General features: G+C 34.1%; 1 protein-coding gene across 3 annotated transcripts in view; it reads left to right on the plus strand.

Moving 5' to 3' along the window:
- EPS15 (epidermal growth factor receptor pathway substrate 15) overlaps nucleotides 1-14742 on the plus strand; it is a 155022-nt gene that overhangs the window by 42140 nt on the left and 98140 nt on the right. For all 3 annotated transcript variants that reach the window (XM_019449315.2, XM_053895452.1, XM_019449314.2), the window contains exons 3-8: nucleotides 1958-2047; nucleotides 2940-2987; nucleotides 5981-6076; nucleotides 8560-8625; nucleotides 9761-9886; nucleotides 12321-12380. In XM_019449315.2, coding sequence (XP_019304860.1) covers nucleotides 1958-2047; nucleotides 2940-2987; nucleotides 5981-6076; nucleotides 8560-8625; nucleotides 9761-9886; nucleotides 12321-12380 — 486 coding nt within the window. The remainder of the gene's footprint in view (nucleotides 1-1957; nucleotides 2048-2939; nucleotides 2988-5980; nucleotides 6077-8559; nucleotides 8626-9760; nucleotides 9887-12320; nucleotides 12381-14742) is intronic.

The following is a 14742-nucleotide window of genomic DNA, read 5'->3' on the forward strand; positions in this document are numbered from 1 at the left end:
TGGAGCCCAATGCGAGGCTCAAACTCACAAACCGTGAGATCATGACTTGAGCCGAAACCAAGAGTCAGATGCTTAACTGACTGAGCCACCCAGGCACCCCTGAATTTATCTCATCTTAAGGTTTCCCCTATCTGCTAAGGCTCCTAGCCTGCTAAGTGACCTTGCTTTACCTCTGAGACTGGGGCCTTATAAACCAGGTTGCAGGCCAGTTTTCTTGGGAGGGCTTTCTAGACTTTGGCTCTACATAAAGTCTGTCCTTATTCCATGATAGTGGATTATTCTTTCTGAATAAAAGAGAATTATTCTCAAATAGGCCTTATTTTGTGCAATTGATTTACTGATTGATTTCCACATATCATTAGAAAATAGAATATTAAAAATAATACCAAGTTTCCCAAATTAACCATAATTAAATATTTGTCAACAGTTTATTCAGTCATGTGTAATTAATTCTTCTTTCCCTGCATCTTAGGTCAGGAGTCTATTTTCATGAAATATATCTACTTCTGGACTGCATGGTCCTGCAAAATTATGACTTAGTCCATCCAGCAGTACATTCTGAGAATTAGTCTAAATGATGTCAGCTCAGAAGTCTTTATCCCAAAGTCTATATTTTGAAGTGTTAATAATTCAGAGTATGTGGGATAGTTTTTTTCTATGAGGCCCTGAGACTGTCTTTGTCTTTGGTGAAGACAAAGATTCTAGCCTGTAGCTTATGGCAGAGCCTTTGGGTAAGCATCAGAATACAACATAAACTTCTGTAGATGACAGAGACTGAATGGCTGTGTTTAATTTATTATAGTAACCAAATGAATGGAAGATAGTAAAATTGGAATATGATACATAAATATTTCATAAGAGTTTGGTCAGTGTTTCCTCTGACAGCCTCTCTATTTAGGCCATGCTGGGGATAGATGTTTCCTTCCACCACCCCCAACCCTGGTTAGGGAGTAGGCAAAGAAGAAGGAGTTCTGGAGAATTTTAGAAGCAGGTTTCTCAACCCTTTTTATACTTCCTTGTTAACCCAAATTTGGATTGGGCAATTCTTTCTTTTTTGCTGAGTGCCTTGTTTATCCCGTGTTCCAGCACTTGAAAGAAAGGATTTCTTTTTTGCCTTTTGCTAGGATTGGCCTGTCTGGAATGTTTTGTATGTGTTTACAACAAACATAATCTTTTAACTAAACTGGAAAAACAGCTCACAAATATCCTTGTATCATGTTACCTTTCCCATGACTTTTTAAACATTTACTTTTTGTTTTTACAAACAGAATTTTACTTTAGGAAATCTTAACAGAAATGAGAGTCATTTTTTTGAACTTTTTTTCTGTTCTTGACATTATTCTGTTTAAAAGGAAAGTCCCCATCAATTAAAATGACGTGTTTTCCTTAATGTGCTTTAGGAACTTAATAATTTTTAAAATATTTCTTTAAGTTTGTTATGGAATCACTGCTGGTCTTAGAGCTGATACTGCTTTGATTTTTTTTTTAAGTGTTGCAGTTTCTAAGAGTAAGTATGAAAGCAGAAGTTAGTGATTTAAAGATGTTTGAAAAAATAGATAACATATACAGCTATTCCCATTTGTCAAAAGACCTCTCAAGGAAATGCTGCCCTTTCCTCCCTATTTATTAGAATTTAAATGGTAACTATAGAAGACTTGGAGTCAGAAGTTATATGTTAATGTTATGACTCCACTAATTTTGCTGTGCTTCCTCTGAGCTTCAGTTTTCTCATTTGTATAACAGGAACAATAAAAACCTTTCTGTAAATTGCCAGTGCTATCGAGATGTGTCGATTCTACTCATGTGGCTCTCCATGTATTTCTTGGCTTTTGTTAGTCAAAGGATTCCTGTTCCCTTTTTGAAAAAAACAGTTCCCAAGTCCCAGGGACAAAGGCAGGTAAATAATGATAATTTTGTCTTTGTGGTTGTCATCAGCTTATGGTTTGTATCTTTTCAGGTTGATACAGGCAATACTGGAAGGGTATTGGCTTCTGATGCTGCTGTTTTCCTGAAAAGATCAGGGCTTCCAGATTTGATACTTGGAAAGGTAGTATTTGTTCATTTTAACTAAATTATAATGACTATTTAGTAGTATAAATAAATTGGATGCAAATTTAGATACCATTGAGAAGCTTAGAAGTTAGAATTGAATCATTGAAGCAGTTACAGTAATGCAACGCAGGGAATTTGTGGTGCAGTGATTTACCCTTTTGAAAAGTAAGGTGTTTTTCAGATATTTAGAAAACCAATTACTTTTTAGTAGGATGAAATGAGGAAGTAATAGTACATTTGGGTATTGTGGGGAGAAACAGTACAGACTGGGAACCTTGCCACCCACTCAGAGAGTTGGCTCTATCCCTACTTCCTCTATTATAACTGTTTCTAACTGTGTTTAATATGTAGTAAATAGAGTTGGTGATGAGAGGCTTAGAAAAGAGCACAAAGAGATGGAAAGTCCTCTCCTGGCTAGATCTCCTGGTGTATCCTTATACATGATATTGTTAAGTATTCAAAGCCCTAAAAAATAACTATTTTTAATAATTTAATTATTCACAAATAAACATGAACTATTTCAACTTGCCCATAAGGAAGAATATCATCTTAATATGGATCTAAAATAAAGGTAGTATGTTCTAGTAGAAGGAGCATCAGATTTGGAGTTAGAACCTGGGTTAATGAAAAAGTCATTGGATTTGGAGGTTAGAACCTGGATTTCAGTTCTTTCCCTGATCCCCTGAATGTTCTTCAGTAAGTATCTCACTGGGCCTTCGTATCTTTGTGTAGAGTTGAGCTAAATGACCTTTAAGGTTTCTTTCCACTTTTATTTCTGTGATTCTTAAATCTGATGACCAAACAGCATGAAGTTGTAAATTTATCTTTAAGATGATTTTTGTTTAAAATAGATTGATTTTTTTTTTTTTTTTTTTTCTGAATTTCAGATTTGGGATTTAGCTGACACAAATGGCAAAGGAATTCTGAACAAACAAGTAAGATTCAGAAATTCATATGAAAAAATTTTTGAGTGCTTCAAAATAAAAACTAAACAGGATTTTTTTCTAATTTTCAGCTAGGATTTTTTTTTTTAAACCAACATTAGGGTTTTACAAGGGCAAGTGTTATAACAATGAAAATATTTCCAATTCAGTAGACATTAAAGTAACTAATTCCCAAACGTTAGTGTTAATTTGGTGACATTCTTCTTCTGGAATGTCTTAGTCTGTTTGGACTTCTTTAACATGATACCACAGACTGGATGGCTTATAAACAGCAGAAATTTGCTGCTCAGAGTTCTGGAGGCTGGAAGTACAAGATCAGGCTGCCACCATGGTTGGGTAAGGTCTGTCTTCCTGGTTGCAGACTTCTTGTTGTATCCTTATGTGACAGAAGGGGCTAGGGATCTCTCTGGACCCTCTTATATATAGCACTAATCCCATTCATGAGGGCCCCACCCTGATGCCTTAAGCACTTCTCAAAGGCCCTACTTCCTAATACCATTATCTTTGGAGGTTAGGATTTCAACATATTTAATTTCTTACTTGTAAAGTGTATACTTACTTGTGACTATTCTGGTCTAGGTCTTACTTCTGGCATGTAACCCAAAAAGTGGTTTACAGGCCTTAAGTAAACCCTAGACAAGAAATACATGAAATTGATTAATGGGTATTGGACACCATCAGTGTATTTTGAAATTTAGCTTGTTGTGAATGGATTTCAGAGTTCTACAGGATTGAATACAAAGTTTGCTGCATGCTGAAACATTGGCTGAGCACTGTTACTCAAGTTAATTACCTCTATGGGATAGTTGAAGCAGCATCAAACTCAGAAAAGAGATGAGGAATTTAGATGAGAGGGTCAGAATATCCAGTCTCTTCATTAAGATTTCAGAACTAGATTGTAGTCTCCAATGGAGCCCCTGGGCAGAAGGGCCAGTTGGTACATTGGAGACATAGGAAAACTAACTTCATATAGGGGCACCTAGGGTGATGTATACTCAGTAGGCAAATATTTGCTGAGTACCTGTTTTGAGCCAGGCTTTGGAAATACAGAGGTGAACATGACATATCTGGTCCCTGTCTTCATGAGTTTACAGTATAATAAATTCTTCACTGATATTCCTGGACTTTGGAATTTGAGTATGAGTTGAATTTGTTATATCTAGTTGGCTGGATTTGTGGGTCTTCAGTTAAACTTTGATATTTGCATTGGAGATTTATTGATTTAAAAAATTGATTTAAAATTGATTTAAAAAAAATTTCTTTTTTTTAACATTTAGTTTTTGAAAGACAGAGACAGAGTGTGAGTGGGGAGGGGCAGAGAGAGAGGGAGACAGAATCCATAGGAGGCTCCAGGCTGTCAGCCCAGAGCCTGATACAGGGCTGGAACTCACAAACCCTGAGATCACGACCTGAGCTGAAGTTGGTTGCGTAACCGAGCCACCCAGGCACCCCAAAATAGATTTTCGAATTAACATGAAAAAAAGGAAAGAAACCAATATTTATTGAGTTTCTGTGTGCTCAAAATGACAGTAGGTGCTTTCTTCCTATAGTATGGCTTTTATTTTGTTCCTTATAAGACATTGCAAGATAGGTATTAGTCCTTCCTTTTACAGAAAAATTTTATTTAACTTGCCCATGACCTCACAACTTGAAGTATCAGAACTAGAATTTAATGCAGGACTAGTTCACTTTAGAGCCCATCCATACTATGGGATGGACCTGATTACCTAAGAGTAATTGAATCTCTCATAGAATGAGAAGGAGAGAGAATTGATACTAGAATACTTAGAATACCAGCATTTAAAAGTTGGAGGAGGCATTGACTCTAAGAGAAGAGGCTTGAAAGGTCAGGGGAAAACTAGGAGAGCTTTATGAAGCTGTGTTGATGGAGGGAAATTTCTGGGAGTTATTCTTACTGTCCAGACTGCCAAAAGGACAAGCAGGATGAGGTGGGGGGTTTTGTGTTTTGTTTTGTTTTGTTTTGTTTTGAGGCTATTGTATTTGGTACCTAGGTTATTTGTGACATAGGCAGTAGTTTCTCTAGCTAATGGTGGGAGTTGAAGTCAGATTGCATAAAAGCTTATGGAGTGAATGCAAAAGGAAGGGGAGATCTTTTCAAGAAATTTGTGAGTAAAGGCAAGGTATTATATAAAGCAGACAACCTGCAAGTTTCTAAGAATAAGTTAGGAATTGGGTAAGAAATGTATAGGTGAGAATAGGAGGTTTGAGAGAAGAGGTGAAGGGTTGATTGTATCAGCATCTGTACAAAGTTGCAAGTAATTATAACTGGAGTAAAGGCTTTTGTTATGTCTAGTCCCAGACCTGACTTTAACTCAGAACAGCTGAAAACCAGTTGCTTCAGCATCTCTGCATTTACTTATTAAATTTTGGACTGAGGCTTCAAATGCCAAAAATCCAAGGACTGTTGGGAGATATTTATAAATATTTTGAAGTCAAGCAGTTAATATAATTGTCTTAGTTGCTGCATGGTAGTGCTTTATTCTCTGTAGCTTTCCTGGAATAGCAGTGGTTGAGTTACTTGAACAATTGGTCTAGTTTCACAGTTTATCATCTTAAATCCAGAGGTGACTTTTGATAACATACAATTGTTATTTTCTTCTAGGCTTTTTTTCAGACTGTTTTTTTTTTCTGACTTAAATGATAAAAATCGTTTTTAACATCATTAAATATTCTTTGAAGCATGTTTATTAATTTTGTATAATTTCAGCTCTGTATATCACGGTTTACTTAAGTATTTTCCCATTTATATGAACACTTTTTGCTATTTATTGTGTCAGGAACATCTTTGTACAAAGATCTCTTCTTAATTTTAAAGCAAGTGTTTTCAGGCAAACGTGCTATTATATTTGTCATTACATAACACTCTTGGAGTAATTGTGAATTGTTTTATATTTTCAGATTGTAAGTGTGTAGATAGATGGATGGGTAAATAATGCATTTAACTTCATACTTTTCTTTCTCAGGAATTCTTTGTTGCTTTGCGTCTTGTGGCATGTGCCCAGAATGGATTGGAGGTTTCACTGAGTAGCTTGAACCTGGCTGTTCCTCCACCAAGATTTGTAAGAAATGATTTTAAATCTAAATTGTATTTAATTAAAAAAATGATGTCACATGACTTAAAAATTAAAATTGCTATATCAAAAAAAATTCCCCCAGCCCTTCCCTATCACTCAGCTACTTGATTTTCTTTCTTAATGGCTTCGGCTGTTATTAGATTCTTGTATTTCCTTCCAGAGTTATTATATGTATATATAAGAAAATATAAATACTCACTTCCTCATTTTACATTGATTGTAGCTCACAATTAATAAACATGATTCTATACCTTTTTAAATAATATATTTTAGGGATCTTTACATAAAAGCATCTTCATTGTTTTTTAGAGCTGTATAGTATTTCCTTGCTTCTATTTACCATAATTAACATGCAGTGTAACATTAGTTTCAGGTGTACAATATAGTGATTCAACACTTCTATACAACACCTGGTGCTCATCACAGCTCATTATTAGTCCCCATCACCTATTTAACCCATTCCCCACACACTTCCCCTCTACCATAATTTAACTTCCTATTGATAGGCTTTTAGCTTGTTTCTAATCTTTTATTATAAAAAAAATGCTGCAATGAATAGTAACCTTGGATATATGTAATTTTACATGTGCAGAAATATATATATGCATATTCTTGGAAGTGTTTCAGAAGTTCTTGCGTTTGTGCAATTTTCACATATAATATAAACTTGTCTTCCATAGTGGTTGTACTTGTTCACACTCATACCATCAATTGGTTGAAAGGTGACAAATGGAATGTTAAGTGTTGTTTTATGGAGTGAGTTTGAGTAGTTTTCCTCATGCTTCTGAGCCATTTACATTACTATTATGTGAAATATCTGTTTAAATCTTTTGCCCATTTTTCTTGGGTTCTTGGTCTTTTTTATTAATTGAATTCTGTAGGATGTGTGTGTGTGTGTATACACACATATATGTTATTTATATATAAATATATAAAATACATGTATATTTTTTTCTTTTCCAGTTTGTCATTTGTCTTTTGACATTGTGCTTATCTTTTTCCATAAAGAAGCCATTGTTTTTTATGTAAATGAGTTATTAGGCTTTGATTTTTTTTATGGTTTCTTTTTCACATTTATGTTAGTGTTGATATAAAGTATGAATATGGATTCAAATTTATGTTTTTTTACGATAGCTTATAGACCTAATACAGTTTATTGAATAACCAATCTTTTCCTTACTGATTTGAAATGCCACCTCATGGGGCGCTTGGGTGGCTTAGTTGGTTAAGTGTCCGGCTCTTGATTTTAGCTCAGGTCATGATCTCACGGTTCAAGGGTTTGAGCCCCACATTGGGTTCTGCGCTGGTAGAGTGTGGAGCTTCCTTGGGATTCTTTCTCTCTCCCTCTCTCTCTGCCCCTCCCCCTGCTCATGCTTTCTCTCTCTCAAAATAAAAAAACTTAAAAAAAGGAAATGCAACCTCAGTCATGTGCTAAATTCTCATATGTAGTTTGGTTTCTTTCTGGATTTTTTTGCTCTTACCCATTTATCTATTTATCCATGTACTTATCTCACATTTTAATTCTCATATTTTGTGATTTGTTTTACATCTGATAGGGCTAGTTCTCCCCACCCTACCCCCTTTTTCAGAAGTTTCATGGCTCTTACTTGTTTTTAAATTTAATATTTTAAAAAGTATTTGGTCTGAGTATTATGAATCTAACTTCAGTTTTGAGAATTTCTGCACTTACAAGTTTAGGCATGGACTCAGGGGGTTAATTTAAGGATTTGTTGTCTGTTATAAAAATGTTTCAAATATATCCATCTGTCTCTACAAGCAGATAAATATAACAACTTGGGTGTGCTGTTCATAGGTTCATGTACTTGTAACTTAAGAAATCTTAAGTTGGGTTCTTGTCCCGGTCTGCTTTCCTTAAATAGTGTTGGGAAAAAGTCATCAGTTAACAGGGCCACAAATAGTTTTGTTACATTCAGATATCGGTATCTTGATTTCAGTTGTAATAAGATTTTTTCTAGAACACTTAAATGTTTTAGTTAATGTTCTAACATTTATGTAGCTAATTCAGATAACTCAGTTTTTGTTTCATTTGTGCTTAGAAAAAGGTCTAATAGAGTCAACGTAAAATAGTGAAAATAGTGTTCTGTGTGCATTGAGTTCCAAATTTTGTATGAATGTCTTTAAATCCAAAGACCACTTTTTCTTCATTGTTTTTTTTTAATAGTTTTTTTAAAAAAATTCTTTAAAATGTTTATTTATTTTTGAGAAAGAGAGAGACACAGAGCATGAGTGGGGAAGGGGCAGAGAGAGAGGGAGACACAGAATCTGAAGCAGGCTCCAGGCTCTGAGTTGTCAGCACAGAGCCTGATGTGGGGCTCGAACCCATGAACTGTGAGATTGTGACCTGAGCCGAAGTTGGGAGCTCAATTGACTGAGCCATCCAGGCACCCCTCTTTGTTGTGTATTGATGTGAGGTTTTCAATCCTTCGTGTGCTGTATTTTCTTTTTAGCATGATACCAGTAGTCCTTTGCTAGTCAGTGGAACCTCTGTAGCTGAGCTCCCATGGGCTGTAAAAGTAAGTAAACTTTGTAACTACCCTTTCCTTATCACTGCTTTGCTTCCTACCCACATAATCTTCTTCTACTTCCAAAATACAATGTAGTCTGCATTTGGCTTTCACTATTTACTGTAGGGGAAATACTAGTACTAGAAATCTTTTGAGGGACCTTACTGCTCTGTCAATCATTTTATGACAATTAATATGGCTTAATCTCATTTCTGTTATAATGTAAACTAAAAATGGTGATGTCATAATCCTGCATTAACTAAAACATTTTAGGAATAGATTGTTTACCCCACTGATATTATTTCCTGTTTGAAAATTCTGGTTAACTAGATGCTCTCTTTATGGCTCTAAAACAATTCTTTATGAAATTGTTTTCTGAAATGGGTATTTTTCATTATAGCTCTTTGGAGTCACCACACTAGTTATAGCTATCTTATCAGATTTTTTAAATTACAATTTTCAAATAATATTAGAATATAGCACATCACATGGCCCTTAATAAATATGTACAGTTTTGTCAGAAAGCCATTTGGTTTGTATGTCTATGTATGCTTGTGTGTTATTAACTAATTTTAAAAAGTATAGGGATCTGGCTTTGACAGGACAAATCACAAACAATAGTTTTTTTATGTATACAAATAACTTCCCTGGATTTTAGGGAATATCTTGTTAATTGATAAAAGGAAATAGCTTTGGGAAAAAAGGGGGAAACTTGATGTTTATTCCTGTGCCGGTTTATTTTGTTTTTAAAATCTGAGTTTGAAATGTGACTAATGCCATTTTGAGAAAGTCATAGAATGTCACTAACTACCTTTTGTGTTCTCATAAAAGTTACTTCTTTGTTATGGGTTTAAATGAGAGGACTAGATGCTCTTCTCAAAGCTCTTCCTGTCACTAAAATCTTTTGATTAAGCCAACAGTAGAAAAGCAAATAGTGTTTCAGCTGCAAAAGGAATGGAAGGGATACTGGACTCTTGAGTAACTTTTAAATTGTTATTTATAATAATATATTTTGATGAAAGTAAAAAGTGTTTTTAAAACAATTTTTAGGAATATGTTGTGTATTCTTTGAGGATTTGATTTTTTTAACTGCACTTAAATCCTTTTCACCAGTATTTAACTTGTGATCTTTTTTATATTATAGTCTGAAGATAAGGCCAAATATGATGCAATTTTTGATAGTTTAAGCCCAGTGAATGGATTTCTTTCTGGTGATAAGGTGAAACCAGTGTTGCTCAACTCTAAGTTACCTGTGGATATCCTTGGAAGAGTAAGATATTATTAAATTCTAAATGTATTTTTATGTATCTACCAAGAGCTCATTGTTAAAAATATATAGATCTTATTTTGAAGTTATGTTACTACAGAATTTTTTTGTATTCTGAAGTCATATATAAAATTATTGCCAGTTAATTTTGTATAATAATTTGGTTATTCTCTCTAAACTATGAGTGCTTGAAATCAGTTATATATGTAAGCCCTTTGAATAGGTCCTTTTTCCTTTGTACTATATGCACTGACTGCCCAGTTCCTTGATTTAATTTCTGGAGACCATCAGTATTTTATATCTGTCACCTACTTCATGGCTGTATCATGGGACTTTGTCATAAGGAATAGTTTCATCTCTGATGATTAATTCTTCTGTCTCAATAGAACTTTGCATCTTTCTAGATATTTTTCATAAATACTTGCAAGACTAATTCTTTGATTTCACAAGACCTTTAAATCTCAGAGTCCTTTACTGTCTTCATTTTTCGAATTTACTTTTTTCCTCATCCAACTTGATCCATAGTGTCATGTTGGTATCTTAAGCTCCCTTTGCCATGTTTTCTAACCTTTCTCCTGACCTGGTAAAAATCCAGCTTTGTGTTAAGCTCTCTGTGGTTGCAAATGGACTACTGAAAATCTAATAAGGTTGGTGTCATCATAATTTCATGATCACCAACTTCATCTGGGCCTTCCCTACTCTTGTACTGTTTCCATGGTGATTTCTGTCTATGCCTCTTTATATTTCAGACCTCATCTATTCTCATTAAACCTCTAGCCATTTCTTTAGTCCCTTGCTCAGTCAGGATACATAGGGTCAGATCCTGGGTACACCATTTATTAGGTGTGTGACCTTGGGCAAATCATAAGAAAACTGTGTACCAGTTTTTTAATCTTTAAAATGAGCATGATTCCCAGTTTATAGGGTTGTAAGGATTAAATGTGAGAATGTATCTATTAAGCCCAGTGCTTGGTACATATTCTGTGATGCTGATGGTGATAATGACTTACCACCACACCACCAGTAGGAGTATTAGTGGATCACTGTTGTGTATTGTATAGGTTAGGTGCTCAATAAATATTAGTTTAAAAGCCATTTATTACTATTGTTTCTCACTAATCATTTCTCCACTGTGTGGTTGGTGTGAGATTTCTAAACTATAAATATAATCCTGTTATTTTTTGACTTAAAACTAACCCTCTCAGTAGCTTCCCATTGCATTTAGAATAAAGTCCAGATTCCTTTTAAGGCACTTAATGACCAGACACTTGCTCATCTCCACTCCTGTCTCTTACCAGTATACTCTCTCTTCTTGCCCTGAGTACAATTTTGTTGAATGACAACATCTTCTTTTCAAGGATTTAACATAGTTTTATACCTGGTCTAAAGGTATGGAACCTACTCTAGATTTAAACCAAATCTACTAGGGCCTTTTAGATTTTATTTTTCTTTTGTAAGCCCTGGACATTAGCTGGTTAATAATTAATAATATTCACTGGGTGTTTATTTTAGTTGATCAGAGGTTCTGTAGTGTATGGAAAACAATAATCGTCTTAGTTGGGAATCTTTATGTTGAAAATTGATTCTGTAACTTAATAATAGTTGTGTGATCCTAGCTAAGTCATATCACTTCATGTCTAAAAAAGGGTTGATAGAGTTGAAAGAGTAGTTGCATGAATTAACTGAGATGATGTTTGTGAAAAAGCACTGTAGCTGTTTAAAGTGCTTTTGTCCATAATTGTTTTCTTGAGAAGAACAAACTATTTTCTTTCTTTTTTTTTTGTTTATTTATTTATTTTGAGAGAGACACAGTGTGAGTGGGGGAGGTGCAGAGAGAGGGAGAGAGAAGATCCCAAGCAGCCTCTGCACTACCAGCGTAGAGCCCAACGCAGGGCTTAAACTCACGAAACTGTGAGATCATGACCTGAACCGAAACCAAGAGTCGGACACTTAACCAACTGAGCCATCCAGGCACCCCCAAAATATTTTCTTTAAAGTTTTTTAAGGAATTTTTATTTAAAAAATACTTGTATTAAGAATTATTACTTTGGGCACTTGGGTGGCTCAGTCAGTTAAACATCCGACTCTTGATGTTGGCTCAGGTCATGTCCTCATGGTTCCTGGCAGGGAGCCCTGCATTGGGTTCTGCACTGACAGTGTGGAGCCTGCTTGGGATTCTGTCTCTCCTGCTCTCTCTGCCCCTTCCCCGTGCACATGTGCTCTCTCTCTCTCAAAATAAATGAACATTAAAAAAATTATTCTTGTTACAATCAATTTGTTAATATAGCATACAATAGTGATATAATAAAATGATCGACATAATATCTCCAAAATATAGATATTTTAATGTTTAGATAAAATTTTTCCCTGTAATTATGTGTTTGGTGTTTACAGGTAGCACATGAAAGAGCATTAATCTTTGTCAATTCTTTTTAAGGTTTGGGAGTTGAGTGACATTGACCATGATGGAATGCTTGACAGAGATGAGTTTGCAGTTGTAAGTAACCTAATGTTCTTAAAATCTTAATGGTTTTCTCAAGTGAAAATTTCCCTGTTATTTCCCTAAAATTGTTAGTATGAGTATTTTTACTTACAGTTTATAGGTAGTTAATAAATATTTTGAAACAGATGGATAATAGAAAATGTATGTTCTTATCATCTTCATTTTATTTGACTTTAAGGTACATAGGATTATCTGCCTTGGATAATGTACTGTAAAGATGCTGAGTGGTATTAATCTTTTATATCCCATCTTAACCAGGTATCTTGGTACCTCTCTGCTATGGAATAATTTTACTTCAAATATACCCCCAGATTTTCACATTTATTTTATTAAAGGAAAACATGGATAACACTGTAGTTTCACTTCATTTATAAAGGCAGAGAAAGTTTTGACATCTTATCTGAAGACATGTTATCCCTGGAAATTGGAAGTTGAATTCAAATAAAGTTGTATTCACTTCTTCCTTAAAGGTTAGATCGAACTCTGCCGTGAGCTCATGAAGAGTAAATCTCTAACCCCCCCTTTAATCTATTATTTGGAAATTAGTCTGTTCAGATTTTCTCTCCTTATTTTACTAAGAAATTGTCTATTTCTTTGACTTTTCAAACTCATTGTGAAGTTATTCTTTTAATCTCTTCTGGGGTTTGTGCTACTTTGTCATTCCAAATCTTACATATTTTTGCTCCCTCCATCTTTTGTTTAATTGAATTTTATTTAGTTTATCAATCTTTTAAACAGAACCATCTTTTAGATTTATCATTTCTATTATGTTTTGACTTTGCCATTCTTTTTTGCTTTTATCTTAATTCCTTCTTCCTAGTAGTTTCTTTTATCATCTTTACTATTAAAAATTTTAAATCATGTATTTTCTCTTGAGTACAGGTTTAACTGGCTTCCATAGATACTGATACAAAGTATTCTCCTTTTTACTACTTTTTAGATAACTTTTAGGGTTTTTTTTTATTATGTTTAGGAAAATGTTTCCTAATTTCAAAGTAGTTAATTTTTTTTGGTTTTTAGTTCCCTTTGTATATTAGCTTGATTTGATTATGCCTAGAGAATGTGCTCTTTAAAATCTCTACTTAAAAAAAATTCTTAAGGTTTTCTTTGTTGCCAAGTTCATGACCCATTTTTACATATGTTCCCTGGATATGTCAACATTTCTGCTCAGAAGATGTTAGATCTCCATAAATTCATTATATCAATTTTATTGATTATGTTTCACTTTCTCTTCAGCATTACTTTTTTTTGCACTTTAATAAATTTTATTCTATCTCAAGAACCTATTAAAATAGGCAGAATAATTATTTTTACATTTGAAAAAATATACAGAAATGGAAACTTAAAGTGACTTGAATTGATGGTAATAGGTTCCTAGTCCTTTTTATTTTAATTTGGGTGATAATTGGGAAGTGGCAGGGAATCTCCCTTGCAATGATGACAGAAGTTATCCCAGCTATATGTTAAGGGTTGAATCAGTGTTTGTGTTATATTTTGGGGAAACAAGGTGGTATATTGAAGAGATTTGGCTGATGATGTATTTTGAAAGACTGTTAAACTATATATTAACTTTTCATAGTTTTTGTGTTAAGAATGTTGACACAAAATCTTTGCATTAGTAAGATGTGTAGAGGGATTTTTTTTCTTATAAAGACAAATATTAAAAATTTTAAAGAAGCATTTGTATAAGCATAGTTAAGATAGATGGAGAATAGTATTATTCTCATTTGATTAAATGGTGGTATGTGCTAAGGTAAGTGATTAAACACAGTTTATCTTAAATTCCTTGAAGGCTTTTACTAGACAACCTACTCTTTTCTTAAAGTAAACTTTTATTGAAAGAATAATTTAAGGGACACCTGGGTAGCTCAGTCATTTAATCATCTGACTTTGGCTCAGGGTATGATCTCATGGTTTGTGAGTTTGACCGCATTGGGCTCTGCACTGACAGTGCAGAGCCTGCTTGGGATTCTCTCTCTCTCTCCCTCTCTCTGCCCCTCCCCTACTCATGCACGCGCTCGCAAAATGAATAAACTTAAAAAAACAAAAAGACTAATTTAAGAATGAATGATGCATTTATAGGAAGTTACTACTTAAAAAAAATAATAAATACCTATCTGCCTTCTCCTAGATTCACTAATTTTAACCATTTTGCACCTTTGATTTCTTTCTGTGTGCATTCCTGAGAAATTCTTTCCAACTTTATCATGCTTAGTGCCTTTAACTTTGAATTCCAGCTCATGTGATATTTATACAGCCTCTGTTCTCTTTTTGTCTGGATTACCTGATATTTCTTATATTTAAAATGTATCTCTTGAAAACAGCACGGTGCTTTGTTTCAATTTTTTACCTAATT

This window comes from Panthera pardus, unplaced genomic scaffold (assembly GCF_024362965.1).
Source record: "Panthera pardus isolate Hobbes unplaced genomic scaffold, ASM2436296v1 HiC_scaffold_11, whole genome shotgun sequence".
Classification (NCBI taxonomy): domain Eukaryota; kingdom Metazoa; phylum Chordata; class Mammalia; order Carnivora; family Felidae; genus Panthera; species Panthera pardus.